The following is a 22109-nucleotide window of genomic DNA, read 5'->3' as shown; positions in this document are numbered from 1 at the left end:
ATTTATAGTTAAACATACTGATTCAGTATTCACTGGATTAGAGGTTAATGTCTATATGAGATAGAAATATTAAAGATTACAGAACAGTAACTGTAGTTTATGTATAAAAGAATTCAATACAAGAGACTTATCAAAATAAATACTTATCATAGTTTAAGAAAAAGTCAATCCTCTTATTCTTTAGAAGAATTAGGTTTTTCTCAACTGAATAAAAAAGATGTTCTTACCTTTCCTGTGTCAGTGCTGGATTGGCTGTGATATGATCATACACCCACGGTCTGATATAAAAGTCCCTGCCTACTAACCCAATAAGTAAAACCAGTTATTGAATGTCCTCTGTGCGGCCTGCCAATTGTTTTATGTGCTATTGGTTTACCTTCTGTTGATGTTAGATTTCCTGTTGCCCCGCCTCTACACAGACTTTTGTTTTTTGTGGTCACACTGCTGACGAGTTAATCATACATGCTGGTGCTACTTTTCAGAGCGAGACCCTTTGTAACTGTAACGATCCCTAATGATTCACCTACAGAAACTTTGTTAAGAGTTTGACTTCCTCTATAGTCTAGATCAGGGGTGTCAAACATACGGCCCGCCAGGGGGTCCAGCTCGGCCCGCCGGATGCAAGGCATGCTCTAAATAAAAAAAAAAAAAAACGCCAAAAAAAATTTCAATAAATAAAAACGCTAATTTGTCAATCATCATCGTATCAGGCCGGCATGAAATACCAGGAGCGGAAATGTGTGTGTGTGTCTCCAGACAGCACATACACACAGGCCCCGGGGCTCCGCCCCCACTCACTCACTCAGAGACACACACATGAGATCAGAGCTCGTTCCCGTAAAGCAGCCAGTCAGGGTCAAACAAGACACAATGTTCAAAGAACAAGTTGAAAAGAAAGGACGATGAAGCCTGTGTTGCTCTTTGGTTAACAGTGAATGAAGGAAGACATGAGGAGAGACCATGAGTATTTTAGGTCGGAAAACTCTGGCAGCTGACAGTATGGGACCCAACAAATTAAGAAGACACTTGACCCCAGTCACATGCATATGTTCCTTTTTGTTAAGCTTTATCATATTTGTATCAAAGCGATTAAAATTTAATAAATTTTTTCTTCATTTTTGAAAAAGTACAGACTAGAGTAATATAGTGATAAATGTCACCAAAAGTCCTTCAATTAAGTTGAATTTAAGCAAAGTTTAAAAAACAGATTAACAGAAATAAATGTTGCATGTTTTAATATATCTGTTTCCTACCATCATTTTTGTGGAAGTCATTGTAAATAATTATTTAGAGAAATAATTAACATTGACATGATCAGACAGTCTCTTCACATATATTATTATTATTATTAAAAGGTGATCTTTGCAACTTGTATCAAACAAGTAGCCCTTTGTACTACTCAGTACCTTTTGAAGTAGCTCTCAGTTTCAAAAAGGTTGGTGACCCCTGCCATAGACCATCGGTTCCCAAACTGGGGTATGGGGTTCGCAAAGTGGTTCAGGGGGTACGCGGTGGTGTGCACGGAGCCCTTGGGGGCTGGAATCCCACTTCAGCCGGCGCGCGCCGTCCCTCACCTTTCACTTTTAATTTGTGCGTCAGACTCCTAGGTTCGTGTTCCAAGGTCTAGATAGTCAAGTTTGATCGTCTTCTCGGCGTTCCGCCAGGGCTGTGACCGACTCTGGCAGGGCCGATCCGAGAACCTTTCTTAACCATCCAATAGTAATAGCGATTTGTGCTCTCCGGAGCCGCAGGTTGCCGACCGCTGAGTTAGCCCAATTACCAATTGAATATATATTGATGGTCAAAACTGACTATTGCTTCTCAGTGAAGTTGTTGTTCTCTGCAGAACATGTTGGCATAATTTCCTTGTGTACATCATCACCTGCACAATAGTTCACTCTACTGTCTTATTATCTTTCAGGCACATAATACCATCAAAAACATCATGGTATATACTGTAATAAGGATCTCTTTGATTATCGGCTTAATTTTCAGGTGCAACTAGAACTTTAGCAATCAAGGTTGAGTTTAACACATCTGATCACCAATCACACAGTAAGTTTACAGTTTACAGTATGATCTATGTAGTTGTGCTGAACCATATGGGCTATTTTGCCAATTGAACTTAGAGCTCTGAGAATGTCATTTCTGTTTCGTGAAATGAGCCAAAGCAATGGAGAAAAACTGTAAGTCAATGAGTGTCTTCACAAGCATAGAAAGACAAACGTGTGTGTGTTGCTCCTCCTGTCGGTCAGTGTGCTTACGTGCACCCAGTGAGGTCCTGATGACGACATCGACGGTGCAGTGCAGCTAACATCAGCCCCTCGGAGCCTTCAGTCCGTTTACTGGGTCATTTCTTACCTTAGGTGAGTTGGAACGGGTCACTTGTGTTTTTGTTGTTGTGTGCACTTCTAAATGCTGTGTAGTTAACCTAATCCAGCGTCTCCGATCAAATTTAAAGCTAAACGTAGCCAGCTAACAGCAGCACCGTTAGCTTGTGGGCGTTAGCAATGAGTCTCCGGCCTATGTCGTTTTAAATTTTAATTTAGTCAATGAGTTGCTTTTGAATATGAGCCTAACTACACTAACTAGATATAGTTACTGCGAGTGAGACGCAGACCTAACACTTGGTGTTGTTATTGTTCTGTTTAGCTAACGAGAGAGCTAGCTTACGCGTCCATTATCGGATCAATAGCGGATCAAACCTAGTGATCCGCTATTGATCATTAGGTTTGAAAGATGTTTTCCGACAGTCTCCCTGACGATCAACCCATGATCTCCTTCTACGTGTGACAGCGTATTTTCAAGTGAAGCATGGATGCTGTCGTGTTTCCATGATGTGACATGGAGTTGACATGGAGTCTGTTTACGGATATCATACAGTGGGGGGTTTGTTAAGCCGAGATGAAGATGGATCAGTCGTCGGTCATCAAGATGATCTAAATACTCAGGAGTAAGAGATCACTGACAGTCATTGGCTGCGTGGTATGGCAATGTACGAGTTTATTGGGTGCAGGGATAGCGCCTCAGCACTGGGCAACAGCATCATCACATCATCTCACAGCCTGGGTGCGGTGCCTGCTTCCAGCCAGATACCACACAAGCGCACGCGCACATACAGACACAGATGATACTTCCACATCTGGACACATTCTCGGTAGCATTCTGAAAATACTGGAGCAAGGACACAGCCAGAATCAACCCAGATGAGGAAGTGTATGGGTTTGACTGGGCCCCAGAACACTGTTCTCAGCCCCAGTCAAACTTTCACTAGAATAATCATGCCATCTGATTTAGCTTAGAATCAACAATGTGTCACCTCTGCTAACATAAGAAAACCGACACACTTATATAGAAGTAATCTTTAAACATATGTAAAATAGGTATCTTTCACACTATTCCCTGTATAGGACCAGAGAGGCACACTATCAAAACAAGCAATGATGGAGAAATCCTCAGGTCCTCCTATTTGTGTCCTATGTAATAATCTTATCATCGCTGCTATAGCTGCTTTAATGGAGCTCTTCTTCCTCAGAGGACGGTGAATCAGCAGTCCTGTATACTAAACAGGAGAACGAGCTTTCCATCATGAACTGCGACATAGATGGTACGTCTGCTCACATGTGCAAAACAGTATGAGAACATGAGATGTGTGTTGTTTTTGTGTCTAAATGTTTGTCACACGGTTTGTGTGTATTTTAGGAGACATGGAGAACCAGGTGGAGATGGAGGAGAAGACGAGGTTAATAAACCAAGTTTTGGAGCTTCAGCACACACTTGAAGGTAAAACACACACATCCCTCTGTGTCTGTGTCTTCTCTTGGGTGGGGGGAAAACCCCCACATGGTTTGTTATAGGCTTCAGAATACAACAGATCTAAATTGGGGGTCTGACTTGTTAACAGTCAGACCCTATTTTAATCATTTGTCATCAGAGGGAGCACTGTGTCATATGAAGAAAAATCACATACCCTGATAGAGGTCATTTCATTTCCAGACAACGTAAAATTTGGGTTTTGTGACGATTAAATAAATGAGAATAATTGTAAACAATATACATTTCCTGTTGTCTCACCATATACATCATCATCATATCTGACCTGATGAGAAATCTCTGAAAGTCTCTGTACTCTCAACATAAGTATGTGATGTGCCTTGAGATAATGTATATTATGAATTGGCGCAATGCAAGTAAAATTGAATTGAAAGTCTTAAATGTAACTTGTAGAACACTGTGCTTGGATGATATCACTTTCACCATAAGCCGTTTCACTCCCATTGTGTACGTCCCAGTTCTACACAGACGACCTCAAACACTGTTTCAGCATTGATGTTTGAAATTGCTGCACGTTTTACTCTGTGCTGCTTCTCTTTCCTCTCCGCTGCTGCTCTGCTTTCTTGATATAATCATCGGTGCTAATGCACTCAACCACACTTCTGCTTTGCGCTATCTCATCCCTCGTTAACGCACAGAAAATACCACGGAGATAAGCAAATGGTTTTGTTCAGTAGATGACAGACAATCTCAGTTCAACTGATGATAGTTTGAATGCGAACAACAGTCAAGATCATTTAATGGTTAGCGCTGCGACAATAGAACATTGAGTAAACTATTGTCTGTACTAGTGGCTGATTTCTCACTTACTTTACTTTAGTTTATAGGGTTATTGGTTAGTTCAGTGAAGATTTATGCTCTGTCCACACTAATGAAGCAAACCTTTTCCGAGTGTTCAAGCCTCCTGTCCCCACACAAAGTTTCCTTTTAATTTTAAAACTGAGATTTTTTAAAAACACCTTCCAAAGTGCAGACTTTCTGTGTCTCCCTGTGAACATTTAAAACAGTGGGTTTTGGAAACAATGACCTCACTCATGTCCACTGTTGCTTTGTGTATGTCATTGCACTTGTGTGCCAGAAAGGACTTTCTTGGATAAGGTAATAAAATAGATGTCAAATAACTATAAAACGAGATATAAGTGAAGAAAAAGATGAGCTACTTTTGTTTTGAGGTTACTATGGCCAATACGCTCATTGAACGTGCTCATTATGTTCTTCTCTGGTGACAGATGGTTGATATTTTGTTTAAAAAAAAAACGTTTGTGGCTGGGGATAGTTTTTTGAAACCGTGGGGAAGATATCATCTCAAAAGAATATCCACAGTAGTTGGCCTTTGGAAGAATTATCCGCCACACTAACTGCAGAATCAGCCAGGGAAGCTAAAAAAAATCTGTAAGATGTAGAATAAACTTAAATATGTTGACATGAGTAAAATACAGGTTGAGTAGTTTCAAAACGCTCTCATACTTCTTTCTCTTTTCTACTGTAAACTGAGCCCAAGAGCGGGCAAGTAGATATCACACGTGTTACAGTTTCCTGTTGTCGATTTCTGTTCCAGACCTGTCAGCACGAGTCGACGCAGTCAAGGAGGAAAACCTGAAGTTGAAGTCTGAGAACCAGGTCCTCGGTCAGTACATCGAGAACCTCATGTCGGCCTCCAGCGTCTTCCAGACCACCGACACTAAGAGCAAACGGAAGTGAGCTGTGAGCCGATATAAAGCCTGAGGTCCCAGGTGGGAGAGGAAACCCAAGACATGGAGAGGGGTTTGTTTTCTCAGCGGACCTTACTGTTTCCTGGAAACTCTCTTACCTGAGTCCAAACTAACTAAATCATTCAAAACATTAACTGACTTTATCGCCTGTCCAGTGGCTCAGAAATTGATATATCATGTGTGTGTGGCCCAGGTCTTTTTGGCAGACAAGGTAGTTTAAGTGTTTAATGATCATTTGTACCATGAGTTTCTTCTTCGGCTGTGAAATAATTCATAGCTTTGTTTCGCCTGCTTGGTTTTCAGTTTAAGGACAACTCTGACATTTCTGTGGTTTTTCCCCAATGTTCTCACAGTGTTCTCGTCCTGGCTGATCTGTGAGTGGGCTTAAATAAACCATTAATATTACAAATAACCATTGGACCACCAACCTCACCTTCAACACTGATTTATTTAATTTATTATTGTACAGTATTTTCTACGTCAGCTGGAACTGAGATTGTAGTAGCTCTCAGATGTCATGGTGTCTGTGTAAAGCATGACCGTATTCCTCCAATTAAAAGCTGAGAAACTGGAAAGTGTTACTGATAATGAAAAGAAACCTTATTTGGCATGTGTGAGTCATACAACTCTGAAATGGTTTTAACAGTTTAGCATATCTAATGAAATTGCATTAAAATAATAGTCATTGAAATTAAGTTAATAAAAAGTATGTGGATACATCTGTACATACACGGACAGCTCTGCATCAGTGAAAGTAAAAGCACAGTGAAACTAACGGTTTTGTTAGAAACCACTCCATGAAGCTGTAAAGCTAGACCAACATCAGTGATGATTGAGTTTGAAATCACCAAGACCTGGTGTTAATATCCGTCCTCAGAGATCTGATCAGAAGTAGACAGCTTCAAATACGTGTTTCACACCTGAAGTTAAGATGCGTCCTGAATGTGTCTCACTTCCCTGCTCTATGCACAAATAATCATGCACGTCATTTGTGCTCGAAATAATGTCGTTTTAACCCAGTCTGAGTTTACAGCTGTGTTTGGTGTCGGTATGAGAGACAGAGTTAGTAGCGACTGAGTGATGTTCGTGGTGTTGGAATAGTTGTAAAAATGTCATGTTAATGCCACCTCAAGTCAACCTGGAGAGGCCCTGAATAAGCTTGGTATACAAGTTGTGTCCTTCATCATAATCTAATGAACATCATTTTACAATCAGCTCTAAGTAGTAGCTTTTAATGTGAACTACCTGTCCATCCCTTACACTACACTTTTTAGTCAATACAGACGTTCTTATGATTTAATGTTCAGATGTTTTAAAGTATCCAAATATGCTCACCTGATCCTTCCTTTGCTCTGTGTTATTATGAAAATATTTTAAACAGGTGTCACTGTGTTGTTTAAATGCGCTAAACACAAATAAAACACATTTCTTTTTACACTGTCAATGTTTTTCTACATTCTGACTTGGAAACACAAGTCAGGACAACGTCGCAACAACTCATAAAATGGGCACCTCTGATGAGCATGTGAATGCAGAGTGACTCAATTAACTATGTTCAGCTCTGCTATGGAGTAATATTTCTAAAATAAAAGAAATCAATGTGGTCAAGCTTTTAGCACTGACAAGAATAAAAGTACTGACAGTTCATTGATAACCCCTTGTGGACGAATGTAGCGAATTTGCCTCAAACCCCATTCCGGTCTTAATGCCGCAGAGGTGACGATTGTGCCTGATGGTGCAAATACTACACATACCAAGGAAGGTATTTGAAGCACTCTGCCGCCATCTAGTGGTCAGAGTGGAAAATAAATACTAGTCCCTTGGGACTGTGCAGCAAAGTTATTTTGAGGTATTAAGCTGTATTTGAAATACTGTGATGATGGAACAGCAATGATTATAGCAGCACCAATATGCATACCAGAGCCTGTAAACATTTTTTTAAATTAAGGTTAGGCCCCATTATGCATAATGTCGCTAATTTGCCTCATACCTTAATTCTATATCTACTGTACATGCTATATTGAAATTAAATATCTCCAATTAATTTAGCATCTGTATGACAGCCAAAAACACATAATATATTTTTTTATTATAGGAAATTAATTCAGGCATTAAGGGGTCAAACTGTAGCAGGGTAGACAGGTTAGTAGGCGATCCTTCATTTGTGGTCCAGGATGCATTTGTGCAGACACTAAATAGTGTGGTCACAGCTCTGAATTTGATGAGATCTAAGGATAGGGTAAAAGCTGACCACTTGGGACTGGATCACTGAGGGCGGTTATAAACACCCGGTCTGAACAGGATCCATGACACAAGACTTTCTGTCTGAGCTTCAAAGTATCTGCAACCCTTTAAAATGATCAAGTCATACGTTCATACGTGACTTTAATGCAAGATTGATGCAGTAAGTGATTAGGACACAAAGACAAACTCTGTATTTTAGTTTGTGTCCTTCTGCTGATATAGTGACAGGGAGGAGGAGATTAGGGGCAAAACAAAAAAACCCACCAGATACTTCCTCCTTTAATATGAAGAACAAAAGCAGTAAAGAGGCCTTGAGTGCTTATTGATCCACTAAGTCAGGTCTGGAAAACATCTCCTGCTAGAGGATGGGTCTGACCGTAAAATGTGATAATGTTTTGACTGTACAGCAGAGGAGGGTGTGTCCTTTGCTGCCTCAGTTAGAAACAAAGGGATAAATTGTCATCTGAGATAAAAAAAAACAAAAAAACAATCTGGACAAGCTTTTTATTCCGTTTAAACTTAAGAATCGAGTAAAATAACATCTTGAAATCAATGATGTGTTTGTTAAAATCCAGGGACTGAGGTGCTGTTGGAAAGTGATGTTACAGGAGGCTTTAAACAATGTATATGCTGTAATCTATTAAGGTTAATTACATTTTTTTACAGTTGTACAGTAGTTCATTAATTTGTCTGATGTGCTGAATATGTTCTAGCTGCACACACCCTGGTACCATCTTGTCTTGTGTGTAGACAACCTGCACCTTAGCATTATAAATATTTGTTTCTGTTTTAATAAAAACCTAAGATCACCTCATTCTCTTGGTCTTTTGTCACCTATGCAATCCAACATTTGACACATTTGATCAGACGCTATCTTTGTATTAAATTGTTTTTATTTTCAAGAGCAATGTACAATTTGCAAACAAATGTAAACAGAGTTCTGCCAGACGCTTCTGGTAAGAATGAACTACAAAAGCTTGAAACAAAAATATAAAACATAAATTAGCATCAACTTCTTTCCCAGCATCTATCAAGATCCTAACTGCAACCAGTCTAGATATTATGGTAAAGCACTGCTGTGTGCTGACTGAATGAGACATGTCCATCCAGAAACCCCCATATTCATTCGGTCTTTGACAAAATTATCTATTTAATCTACAAGCAATGATAAACATTTCCAACAAGCTGAAGCTCAGAATAAGGTCATCAGTGGCATCTTCAGAACACTGCCTCGAGTAATTCAAAACACTGCACTAATAAAACAGTTTAAAGAAAACCAATAAATAGGGTTATCTGTGCTAAAACTCGATTTTTTAACAGCTATAACTCACAAAAAAAAATTAAACAAACTGATGCTCCTGACAAACTCGCTAAAATCTACAGAACATCCACTTTTAAAGAGATAATATATGAAACCTAAGCTGAGGCGATTCAAAGAGACGCTCTGACAATGCAGTGACGTCTCACACAGCCTGGCATCCTCTGGCCTGTTCTCGTAACCCGAACCATTTCAAATAATGAAGGAACTTGGTCAAACCGTGTCCTCCCACAAGTTCATTATAAAGAAAGGGCACCAGATTAAAGTCTAACGTCTGAGAAGTAGCCCCTACGATATGCTGTGAAATGGTACAAAAGACTGGAGTCGGCAGCAGAGCACACACTGTGCGCTGCCTTCCCTCTCAGAGAAGACAGATGTATGACGGTGCATGTTCAGAGAGAAGACTGACGGCAAACACGGGGGGGGGGTTAGGCTGACAGGCATTTTGACAGCAATGGCTTATAGAGGGGTGGGGTGAAGAAAGCGTGGAAGCTCAGAGGGGAGGACGTGAAAACAGCTAAATGCACAAAATCTCTATGATTCATATGATGGTGGACCGAGTAGACGAGGAGTTAAAAGAAGTGGTGTGGGAGACTCTGGACCTGTGTGGGGTGAAGCAGTGGATGGGCGAGATGTGGATGGGGCAGCCAGGATGACTACAGGCTACCAAGTGGGTTTTGAGCAATAACATGCTGCTCTGCTCAGAGAGGGGGGAGCGGCGGCCATCTCCACCCCTCTAGGGGGAGCAAGGAGACAGTAGGCGGGACCTTCATCGCTTCAGTCTTTCCGTACCCGCCTCTTTCTCACAGCTTGTTTGTGGCTCTCCTCGCCGACATCTTCATCCTCCTTCTGCTGTTGGAGAGAAAAAAGAAAGAAAAAGAATAAACGGCTGAGACCTAAACATCATCCTAGTTTAATCAATGGAAAATTGTATAGAGTCAAAGACTGTACATGTCGAGTAGAGTGAAATGCATGATAAGTTACTGAAAATGAAAACAAGCTGCTTAGGGACTCGCTGCACTTTTATCACTAGGTCAAGGACACTGTCAGAGACATGAAGCAGTCTAAACAGAAAGGAGGTGAGTGAGTGATCCTGTTCTGCATGTCGTCTGCAGGACAGTCCTCAATTGAGACAATATAAGTGACTGTTTCTACGTGGACACCAATATTGATCATGTTGTTAACATGAGTTGCTGATAGAATATTCCATTCATATTATTGTAAATATGTTAAAGAGGATTGCCCCAATAATGTGTCATAACGTCAGATGTTATTCCAGTTTTAAAACCCCAACCTGAAATAGTTTCCTGTACAATGCTACCATTTGGGTATTTACAATGCAAAGCTACAACTAATTTTATTTTTCCATTTTGTATACACTCAGGGAATGCTTGGTAACTGTTGTACGTCAAAAAGATGTCGGTTAAGGTTATCAGCTGTTTACTTGGCAGTGTCTTATTCAGACTATTGGCTTGATCATGTCAATAACGTAAATTTTGTGGTCTATGGAAACGTAGTCAATGACTGAATTAATTTATGTGACAAATGAGGTGCTAGTGAAAGCGTTACTAGATCTCTTGTACTGAATACATTCCTTTAATCTACTTTTTTATTACAGTTTTTCTCAATTGCTTTGGCTCATTTCAAGAAACAGAAATGACATTCTCAAAACAACACGTGCAAACCTCCAAACCACTGGGCACTTGTTCACAACAGATTGGAATATCTCATTCCTTTAATCAAATTGCAACTGTATTAGCACATCCTTGCAATGACAAGTACAATATCCAACAGCTTGCACAAATTTAAAATGATTTAGCACACCTTTGCAAACGGTTAGGTACAATTGCCTTCAGTTAGCCCAATTACCAATTGAATATATATTGCTGGTCAAAACTGACTGTCGCTTCTCAGTCAAGTGGTCGTTCTCTGCAGAACATGTTGGCATAATTTCATTGTGTACATCATCACCTGCACAATAGTTCACTCCACTGTCAAAATCGTACAGGCACATAATACCATGAAAAACATCATGGTATATACTGTAATAAGGATATCTTTGATCATCGGCTTAATCTTCAGGTGCAATTTTCATCTGATCACCAATCACACAGTAAGTTTACAGTTTTTCTCCATTGCTTTGGCTCATTTCACGAAACAGAAATGACATTCTCAGAGCTCTAAGTGCAATTGGCAAAATAGCCCATATGGTTCAGCACAACTACATAGATGACCTTCAAAAGGTCATATCTCACTATATCAAGTTTTAGTTTTGATGTGCTTATTGTTTGACAGTATATTGTGCTGTACACATTTTCTGTTACTGTAAGCACGATGTATGGCAATTACTGTAACAATTTCCATGGCAGTATGAGTTCAATAAACATATTTTATGTGAAAACTTGAATAAATCTTTGTTCTGTTTGATACACATAATATTCTGGAAATAAAACATCTACTGTAACCATTCAGTGACCATTCAAGGACTGAGCCAAGATTGAAATGTGCACATGAGGGATATCTCTATGGTCCACTGCCATACTGACAAAACATCTAAACATTTTGACCTGTAGTGTTTAAACAATGCCAAAGGGACTTTTCATAGTGGGGGCACTGACTATTTGTATGAGGAAAGTATTTAGTTTTGACAGATGAGTTGGCTGTTTTGGGAGAGATATGACCTTTTGCAGGTGTGCTATGTAGTTGTGCTGAACCATATGGGCTATTTTGCCAATTGCACTTAGAGCTCTGAGAATGTCATTTCTGTTTCGTGAAATGAGCCAAAGCAATGGAGAAAAACTGTAATGGAGATCAAATTAGTTTTTAAAAAGGAACACCATGGAACTACTTTGAATGTTGGTCCCTGTTTTATTTTGTGTGTGATGATTAACATGAACATAGACATAGTGTGCAGGAGTGTTTATCATGTGTTCCTTGTCTCATATTAAATCTAGTCATCTAAACAATTGATATTAAAATAACCACTAGGGGGGAGTAGAAACAAATTGTGAACGAAACAATATTTTAGCTCATTTTAAAAGTATCCTGTTAAGTAAAGCAGATATGTAGCAAATTTGTTTAGTATGGAGTGTTTAGATCCTCATGCCAACTTCCTGCTATCCATTTGGTCTCTTCCAACTTCATAGATAAACATATCTCGCACATAAGCTGCTAAATGGTACAAGTGGTCTCCAACTCCTGTTTGGTGCTGAGCAGGTTGTTTATTGGTGCATAAGAATCAGAAAAACCTGCAGCCTCAAAAACAAAAACAATAAGCATGATAAAAACCTCTGTAAAAATTAGGACTCTCAGTAGTGCTGAATCCTTTGTTAATATATACAACCGGATTTAAGATTAAATGTTACCTTAGTTTAGTTGATACAAAGGACCTGGGAATTTAATTAGGGATGGGCATAATTAATCGACGATCGATTATTGATCATTAAGAATTTCGTCGATGACATGAAAAACAACTGGATTTCGTTATGTGGCAGGAGGTCGGAATATCCAAGTTGCCCTGAACGCTGCACAGTGAGGACGTTAGCTGCTCGGCTTCATGTCCGCACACAGACCCTCAGTCCACAGGGAAGGGAACCCGGACAGACCCGGGTCTGGGTGAGGGGTTCTGGGAGTGAGGACCTGACAACGACCGGACTGAGAGGTCGAGGACCGTCAAATCCAGCTAGCTCTCAGCAGCTAGCTGCTGCTCTCTCATCGGGGCTTAATAGTACAGCAGCGCATATTTTCAAGTGTAACCAGTGAACGGATCCGGTTTACCTGCCACAAGAGTTGTTAATATGGTAATAAAGATCTCAATGAGGAAACACGCTGTGTTTGTTTCCTATTTTCACTGCATTCTAATATAGCCTATATATATTGAATTTTAATATAAAAGATATTAATGATTAATTGAAAATCCATCGTTAATCCTCCCGACGATCGATTAAGACAATTTATTGAATGCCCATCCCTAAATTTGATATTTTTAAAGATTCTTCTACCAGGATGACATTAAAGCCAACACATAAATCATAACAAGCTGTGACCTCTGTGGTTTTGAGAAACTTAATTCAAAACATAATGGTCTGACCTTGAGCTTAAATCTTAAACACAACACCATGAATAAAAGTGCTATTCTAAACTCTTTTTGTTACTCCTGGAACAAACCAGCCACTCTGGCCCTGTTCAGACCTTGTAATAACATCCATCCTGAGAGAGCCGATCACAAGTGGTCAGCGCCAAGTAGGTCTGTTCACCACTGCTATTAAAATGTGTCTCCTGTGACCATATCTGATCAGAGCTCTTCCCTGCTTTATATGTAAACAATCTTGAACACAATTTGTGTTAACAAAGGCAACAACAAAAGTTGCTTTTACCAAGTCAGACTCTACAGATGTGGCAGAGTATGAGTGTCACAGAGAGCGAGAGGAAGAGCAAGCAGATTGAATGAATGAATGTGCATCTGTGAAGAAATATTTGATCAATATAAAAATCAGGGTGGCTGCAAACAAATCAGTGTATGGACACTGTGAGGCCGAACAAAAGAGTTTAAAATGTAACTGTCAGCTGAGTTGGTGATCCTTCATTTGTGGCCCAGGATGCATTTGCATTCACAAAGCAAAACGAATGTGCCTCCTAGACCACCTCATTCAGAGGTGGTCTAGGAGGCATCTGGCCACATTCTTGTGATTGGATCAAAGATACATTGAGGAAGCATTCATTTGAGTTCAGATCTGAAATTAGTGCTTTGGGAATGAATAACAGATAATGTACAACCTTTTCAAAATGAAAGAAACGTAGAATAAAAACAAAGTGGTGTCAGTACATCCTGCTGTGCAGTGACGAAATACTTAAAGCAACACCAACCTTGTCTTCTAAGGTTCTTTCTGGAACTTCGCTTCCCTCTTTCCCATCCTCCTCCCCATCTTTTTCTTCTTCATCATCATCATCCCCCTCTAGATTTCTCCCTCCTACATCTGCATTCTCCTCCTCCTCCTCGTCCTCTTCTTCCTCTTCCTCATCCTCCTCCTCAGCCTCTTCTGTTGTTTTAGAGCAGATTAAAGATCAAGACAATGAGGATCAAGATATGCATTAGAACAATGTAGCAGTCCTTGTAAAATCCTGTGGAAAGTACAGCAGCAGATGGCTGACCTGCAGCTGCTGCTCCTTCTGCAGCCTCGGTAGCTTTGTCTTCCTCGTCTGCCACTGCCTCCTCCTCCTCCTCTTCCTCGTCCTCCTCCTCTTCTACATCAGCCTGGGGCACATCCACCTTCTTGTACACGTAGTCATCCTCTGGTTTCTGGGACAGAGAGAGAGAGAGAGAGAGAGAGGGAGAGAGAATTTAGAGGCATTTTCTTGTGAACTTGTGCATTACACAGATATATGACTATACGATACATTATTTACACTGTAGGTTCATAGTACCTTTGGCCAGCAGAAGAGCACAGCCAGTCCTACTGGCAAGCCTACTGTCAGTATGTAGACCACCCAGAGCCACGGTCGTTCCTCTGCAGCCAACATCAGCTGAGCAAAAATCCCCGGCTGGTGAGATGGAGAGACAAGAGGCCAGAGAGCAAAGGCAGTGAGCAGTTATGGCGACAGACAGCTTTGTGGGAAAGGATATGAACACAGTGTGAAAGTTAAGTACGTGTACAGTTTCCCTAACAAACAGCCCACTGACCTCATTAGCACTAGCAACCAGTTTCTTAAGCCCCCAGCTGTCAGAGGCCCAGCGGTCGGCCACCTCCTTGTGAGAGGTGATAATGAAGTTGTCAAAGTAGATATCCGAGGTCATGGACCACAACTCCAAGCCCAGGGCATTGAAAGGTGTCATCCTGAACGGCAGCAGGTCTTCAAAATAGTCAGGGTTATCAATCTTACGTGGCTTCCACACTCCCTTGGGAGAAGAAAAATAATTTCAAGCAAGCGGGTTAGGTGGAATGACAAGACCATGAGATTTGGCACAAACATACAGCATGTTCATATGATTATAATACATTATTACACTATAACACACAACTTTTCAAGTTCATTTTCATAAACCCAATAACCAAGATGCTGAGTAAAAATGCATTCCAAAACCTAAGCATTGTTTAACTAGAATCACTCACTGGGGTTGACCGGTTTCTACATCCTTTTTTTTATAACCCAGATTCATATAAAAAAGTCACTGAAACCTTTACCTTTGACAAGTGAAACATAATCACTTATCTTTGAGTCCAAGTGACCACTGATCGAGAGATAAAGAATTTCCCTTTAGCAGTCTTGAGATATATTGTTCAACAAAAACACAAACATACTTTGTGGGGCAACCTTGACCTTGAACTCTTTGAAGGAATTCCCTCAAGACATTCTTGAAATATATCACATTGACAGGAATGGGACAGGTGGACAACCCCAAAACATGCCTCTAGCCACTGGCTTTCGCCAGCTTGGAGGCGTAAAAACCCAGAACAGTAAATGTTAGATCAGTCATCACCGTCTATGTTTGATTTTCTGGATTCATCCATACATTTTAAGAAGTCAAAAGCAGCCATTACCTGATAGTTGGAGTTGTCCACTAGTGGAGCTTTCCACTTGCCCTTGTATTGAGGGTTGTTGATCATGGGGCGCTTCCATTCCCCACAGCCAGGAGCAGTCTCACAGACTGGATTAGGAATCTGTGGTGCCTCCCACTCTCCATCCATCTCCTCATCCCTACACACAGGCAGAGGAGGACACAATTCAAAGGCTTGTAGTGGATTTGTTTTTGTCTAACTTTTGTGAATGAGCATAGTTACCAGTCCTCTGGTTTCTCAGCATTTGGGTCAGGAACAAACTCTGCTTCATCGTCCAGCCAACCCTCTGGCTTCAAAGCATCAGGGTCATCAATCTTAGCAGGTGCATCCTCATCCCTGAGACAAACACATCAATGTTTGTATCCCCACTAACATCCCCTCTACACTAAAATATGTTAAATCTGTCTATGAGAGCGGGGGGTAGCAGTCACCAGTCATCAGGCTTGACAGCCTCAGGGTCGGGGAGCTTTGTCCTCTCGTCCCAGTCGTCGGGCTTGGAGTCGTTTGGGTCATCTATCTCTTTGGGAGGGTTGACTGGAGGCACCACATCGTGCAGCAGGTTCCCACGGCTCACACTGGACTGATCAATGAGCATCTCATAGCTGTTGTCTGGGTTCAGGACTAACAGTGTGGGGAGAAAACTCTCGACATTTGAGAATATTTGAGAACAATAATAAAAGCACAGAAAACCAACATGCAGCAAAACATGTAAGATTATCTTATTTTTTTTATGAGGCACATGGGCTCTGCATAGCACAAACACAACAGATAAATACACAGACACTTCCAATTATCTTCATACCCAATGTGTAGAGGTGAGTCTTCTTGTCTGTGTAGAACTTCTTGAGGTCCACGTCGGCCCTCTTAGCGTGCTTCTCCTCCAAATCTTTGGTCAGAGGATTCTGGTGGCGGAAGATTAAGTGCAGCTTGTAGTCCTCGCCACATTTGTCGGGTCCGAACATAATGGTGTAGGGTGTATGGTCATGGAACTCCTCCTACAGAGCAAATCATAAAAGCTTTGAATTTAAATCAAGAAATCTTGAGTAATCCAGACAGATTTTACTGAAAACAAAATATGTATACTAACCAGATTGAAATCCCCAGCATCTGAGAGCAGTTTGATGTATGCTCCACCACAGTCGATACCATTTTGGAAATTCACCTCATACCTACAAGCAGAACACAACAAAAAAATTCATCAAGTCATGGTCATCAAGTGCTTCAATTTTGTTACTTGTTAAGTACAAATTACAGATTTCCAATATATACTTGTATATCCACTGAAAACTGCACCTCCAGAAAAAATTACACTGGCTAGACACTGGAAGCAGATTGTATGTATGTGAATGCCTGTTTGAACTCACTGTATGACCAGAGGCTCATCCTGGAAGACGAAGGGTTTGTCCAGCAATGCAGAAATGGCATGGTGTTTGGCACGGGACTTGAGCACCAGGCCCTGGTCTCCAGGAACCTTGTTTTCCTTCAGCTGCTCCACAGCCCACTTCCCTACAGCAGAGAGGAGCGGGTCGGAAAAGTCAGGCTTTCTATTTACATGGCCAAAGCTATCATGACAGTGGGTTATGATAATATTCTACTACTACTTTATTTCAAGTACTATGTATGGTTGCACACACTCTGCTTGAAATAGCTTTATTGTAGTAAACAGAACACCACAAATACTTAATGAATCTCAAGCAGAGGTGTTGTGATCTCATGTGACAGTAATTGTGTTGCCCAGTGAAGTGTTGTAATAAGTTAAGTCCAAAACTAAAAACACAACAATGATCGTAAAAACAAGTAACATTAACGCAATAATTTGGCATTGTGTTTACATGCGCGTTTATCTACATAAGAATGTCACCAACATTTAGCGAGTTGCACCGCTTCTCTGTGTCTGAGAGTGAGGCAGAGTTTACACTCACACACTCATAAACATGCCCTGGGCTGGCCCTGCCCACTCACTCTAACAGAGCGAAACACATAGTGAAACAGTTGGAGGTGTGTGGTAAAAACATTGTGTGTTTACGCAGGATGAGAGAGGACAACCCATTAATGGGGATCTAGGTATGGCGACATGGTATCATGTTTGGGGCAGCACAGGACGATAGAAACGCACATGTTAAGGAATGGTAACATGTGCGTATTGTTTGCATGTCACGTCAATGATATCATGTCCCTGTGTGCATCAGTTAACCTTGTCAGAGTGTAAACAGAAGCTGAGGTGTCACACACTCAAAAGGAGATAGGGAGGGGGGAATGCTGAGAAAGGGGAAGCCGGTGAATCTGTCAAATAGAGCACCTTTAACTTTGTACTCTACAAATGCAATCAGTTAAATCAGTCACGCTACAAAATGCTACCAAATTAACAACAATTGAGTCATAAGACAATGAATGTAGCTTCACAGACATCTTTTCCTCAGATCTGCATCAAGGAGTATAGAAAGGTCAAGATTTAGCAGTTATGCAATTAAGTTGCATATAAGGGTGCAATAGTGTGTTGTTGTATTTCTGTATGTGTGATCAGTGTTGCCATAGTTACTTTGAAAAAGTAACTTAGTTACTTTTCAAGTTACTTGCTTTTAAAAGTAACTCAGTTAGATTAAAAGTTACTTGATTTGAAAAGTAACTCAGTTAGATTACAAGTTACTTTATTAGTTACATTCAGCAGCTGCCGACAACACCCCCGCCGCCTAAACATATAAATGCGGCCCACTAGAAAGCCCTTGCACCGCAGACGAGCACCTCCCCCACCAAAAAAACGTCGAGGCGTGCCGCACACCGAGCCTCCGGCAGCGTGGTGAGGAGGGCGACGGGGCGTCTGCTCCCCCAGCCGCAGGACGTGCCCAGCGGTTTAACCACAAATACCGAAATAGTAACGCAAGGTGACTTGGACAAGTAACTTTAATCTGACTACTGGTTTGGAAATAGTAACGCGTTAGATTACTCGTTACTGAAAAAAGTGGTCAGAATAGAGTACCGCGCTACTAAGTAATGCGTGACCGGCATCACTGTGTGTGATACACAAGGATTTTTGCAATTTAGTTTTACTGTGTGTTCTTTGCTAGCAATATGTTGTTATGTATGGGTTATAATTTGATTCTCTATTTTATTTGTATCTAATCACTATATTTCCTGTTATTTCACTTAATCTTTGGTATTTAGGATTGTTGTGACTGATTACATTGTTTTGAAAGTAAATAATTTCATATTGTATAATTTTATATTTTTGTAATTATATAGACATGAGATGTGATCGTACGTTAGGTAGAGAATATCTACAAACCATCATATTTGGCAGTTTCCTCATCTGCGTCCCCCTTCACCATCTTTGACAGCTGCCATCTGTGAAGATCAATATCACAAAACACTTTCATACAAGTGAAAGTAGAACACACGCAAACAAATTTAGAGCACTAATTCTTTAAGTTGATCCTGGTCACTCAATACCATTGTAATGCATGAAAATGTCCCGATGTTCTTAGCAGCTTGTGGCAGTAAAATTCTTAAGCAATACCTTCCCAGCAATCCGTCATCAAATGTTTCTGCAAAGTACACCTCTCCCGTGGGAACAGGAGTCACATATTTTACCTAGGGAACAAAAAACACACAATACTTAAATATTGTCATAAAGGGAAAAAATTCCCCCCAATTACCAAGCATTCCAACTATCTCCAAGGTTTAATTTACTGAAATCTACTTTTTTTATTACGCTTATAACCTTTGGTTGACTGATGACAAATTCCTTACCTGGAAAGAGACATTTTCATCCATTTCAGCATTCCCACTTGCTGTGTCCTTGCCATCGGTTTCATCAGACAACTCCTCATCCATCACCATTGCTGCCTCCTCTTCTTCTTCTTCTTCTTCTTCTTCTGCCATCAGAACCTTTAATTCTTCATCAAGGCCCATATCTTCATCGACGTCTGCTACGTCAGCCTCTGACAGCTCCTCCTGGGCCACAACCATGGCCACAGCCAGGGAGGACAGGAGCAGCAAATGCCACATCCAACCCCTGTCTAACTTCATCTGTTGAGGGGGAGCAAACATCAGAGATTAGGAGTGAGAAGCAGGGTGTGAACAACAGACTGAGGAGAGAGCAGGGATGGCATGAATGATAAAAATAGAGAATATAAGTGGCAGTGATGAGAGGGTGAGGGATAGAGATGAGGTCACATGAACACGAACACTGTGACACTTAATGTCGGGGGTTCTTTAGCTCACATTCCTAATTTCCTTTCCTTTAAATTGACCTCTTCTCTGTGGTGTAATTTCCACCAATGAAAATACAAAGAGACATCTGTTTGATCAAATATAACAAACAACTAGCGTCTTTGAAAGGACATTTTCTCCACTTCACTGCAAATCCTGAATAGTTCCAAATTGTAGCAGTTTGTACATGCACATGATTACAAACACACATTGGTCTGTGTCCTAATACCATAATTTTAACACCTAAAAACATCCTGCTGACATTTAAGTGATCCGTTCAACCAAACAACAGGTTCAATAACCTCCTATTGATCAGGCCACAGCTGCTCACTCTTGGTGTGAGCAGCAGGAAATGAAAAGCATCACTGCAGACAGCCCAAGAGCACACTTTCCTTAATTCCTAATTAGCTTTAATTCCCACACTGGCTATGTTCTATTTGCCAACATCAGAGCTCAGGAGGATCAAAAGGATTCATTGCCGAAATCTTGGCCACATTATATTCAGGAAGAGTTTTATATGTGAGAATATACAAAAACATGCATATACTACGAAGCCTGATGCAGTTCTATCAACCTAATTTCTCAGATATAGATAAAGAAAATGGGTTGAGGTGGTGATTCTCAACAAGCAACATTAGCAGTTTAAACCTGTTCTGTCTCTTTCTATTCTAGCCATTACATTTTATTGCTGCCATAAAAGAAACAACAGCTCTCTGGCATATCTCAGCTTCTTTGGCCTATACTTCATAGACGTAAGCATGGTTTTTCAAAGTGCACAACATGATGACCTCAAAAGCGAAATGAACCCTTTTGAGGGAAATCCTTTCCTGGCTGAAAACCCTAAACCCCACAGCCGTCTCCTTCCACATGCCATGGTCATAAAGAATGGCATGAAGAGTGACCTGGGCCAAGGGTTACAATTTAAGGTTAGTAACAATTTCTGATACAACAAATGCAAATTGTACAAATGCAGACAACAGAAATGTGAAGCTCATACACTCACTGCAATCAGCCAAGACACGTCTGCTATCCTTGAATAAATCAAATTTAACTGATGTCAGATGTCAATAGAAAGGAATTCTGTCGTTTCACCTGGTACTTATAAAACAGTCCCCAACCCCACATGCATCATTGCCAGACAAGTGTGAGCCAAGAAGCTGACCTGTTCATGTATCTACACTGTGAACTGTTAAAGACAAGCAGGTCCCATCCCCCTGCTTATCTTAAAGGAACAGATTCTGAGTGTGGATGGCAGCTACTCCAGTTAATTCTGTTTTCCATTAAGCCCCAGCCCTCCCATCTCACAGAGTTGTGCTGTGCTGCGGCAGCGTCCCTTCCCAGCCTCCGGTTGAGGGACAACGTTGCCACAAAGCTCTTATTTCATAATCATAACCAGATAAGAATAACGTGACGATGACAATATCTGAGAACTACAGTGAGAGGGTCAGAGGACGGGGCTGTGGAGCCAACATGTCTGCCACCGAACACGGCATCGTCCAAACACTTTTGGATAAGTGTCTCAGACTGCAGCACCTGCTCTGCTAGCTGCTGCTAGCTAACTGCACGGCTCACCATTCACAATCGACAGCAAACGTTAGCATAACAGTAGCTTAGCTAGCTGAATGTCGGGCTGAAACAAATAACTGAACGAGCTTTGGTGGTACATAAAAAAAAAAACAGAAAGTGAGAAAACGTTTTCCATAGTGTTTGACCGAAATGTTTTATGAGACCACAGGAATGAGTGGATAGCTCCCGTTACCTCGCTACATTAGCAGTGATGTCGCACGGGGTGGGATGGAGAGAATGAATGGACACGCATACAAACCTTGAGCCTTCTTGTAACTCTCGGAGGAAAATGTCCTGATAAGCGGTGTTTTCCCGGGGGGCTTATCTTGTGCGTTTGCACAGCTCAAACACAACCAGAGCCCCGATGTGCGGCGCTGAATCACACGGCAGCTCGCTGGAGAAACTGGACCTACAGTGACAGCTCGGCCCGCATAACGGTTGACAAGCGCGAGGCTCTGCTGGTGCGCATGCGCACTGTGGCAGATGGCGAGCGTGACTGATGCGTTCACGTGTCCCCGTTATAGTCATAGACATATATATGGTTATAGTAACCAATAGCAAGTGGGGATGAGCTGAGCTGGTGATCACAACTGACAAAGATTTGTATAAAGCCTTTTGGTATTGTTATATTATATTATGTGTATTTGAAAGTATCATATATACGTCCTG

The 22109-nt window shown here is 41.0% G+C and overlaps 2 protein-coding genes across 2 annotated transcripts; one reads left to right on the top strand and one right to left on the bottom strand.

The window, feature by feature from the left end:
- The first annotated feature begins 2241 nt into the window (after positions 1–2241).
- On the top strand, positions 2242–8599 carry scoca (short coiled-coil protein a). Its single transcript, XM_062387263.1, has 4 exons — positions 2242–2366; positions 3536–3607; positions 3703–3783; positions 5393–8599. Exons 2-4 carry the CDS (start codon positions 3589–3591, stop codon positions 5533–5535), a joined length of 243 nt encoding a protein of 80 aa, XP_062243247.1. The 5' UTR covers positions 2242–2366; positions 3536–3588; the 3' UTR covers positions 5536–8599.
- Positions 8600–8665: 66 nt separating this feature from the next.
- clgn (calmegin) lies at positions 8666–21905 on the bottom strand. The gene is made up of 15 exons (XM_062387262.1): positions 21700–21905; positions 19413–19691; positions 19180–19253; positions 18949–19007; positions 17030–17171; positions 16753–16834; positions 16468–16660; positions 16097–16286; positions 15888–16001; positions 15648–15804; positions 14789–15004; positions 14533–14649; positions 14260–14407; positions 13975–14147; positions 8666–9960 (listed from the first exon to the last, which is right to left on the bottom strand). Exons 2-15 carry the CDS (start codon positions 19689–19691, stop codon positions 9886–9888), a joined length of 2019 nt encoding a protein of 672 aa, XP_062243246.1. The 5' UTR covers positions 21700–21905; the 3' UTR covers positions 8666–9885.
- Positions 21906–22109: the final 204 nt, after the last annotated feature.

The sequence above is a fragment of the Platichthys flesus genome, chromosome 5 (assembly GCF_949316205.1).
Source record: "Platichthys flesus chromosome 5, fPlaFle2.1, whole genome shotgun sequence".
NCBI classification, from domain to species: Eukaryota; Metazoa; Chordata; class Actinopteri; order Pleuronectiformes; family Pleuronectidae; genus Platichthys; species Platichthys flesus.
Note: the sequence above shows the minus strand (reverse complement) of the source record. Positions and strands in the feature narration are given on the sequence as shown.

Coding starts and splice junctions, on each gene's coding strand:
- scoca (XM_062387263.1), top strand. Junction 3,784..5,392: donor GCTTCAGCACACACTTGAAG/GTAAAACACACA, acceptor TTTCTGTTCCAG/ACCTGTCAGCACGAGTCGAC.
- clgn (XM_062387262.1), bottom strand. CDS start 19,691: ATGAAGTTAGACAGGGGTTGGATGTGGCATTTGCTGCTCCTGTCCTCC. Junction 19,008..19,179: donor GATGACGGATTGCTGGGAAG/GTATTGCTTAAG, acceptor TGATCTTCACAG/ATGGCAGCTGTCAAAGATGG. Junction 16,002..16,096: donor GCTGTCAAGCCTGATGACTG/GTGACTGCTACC, acceptor TGTTTGTCTCAG/GGATGAGGATGCACCTGCTA.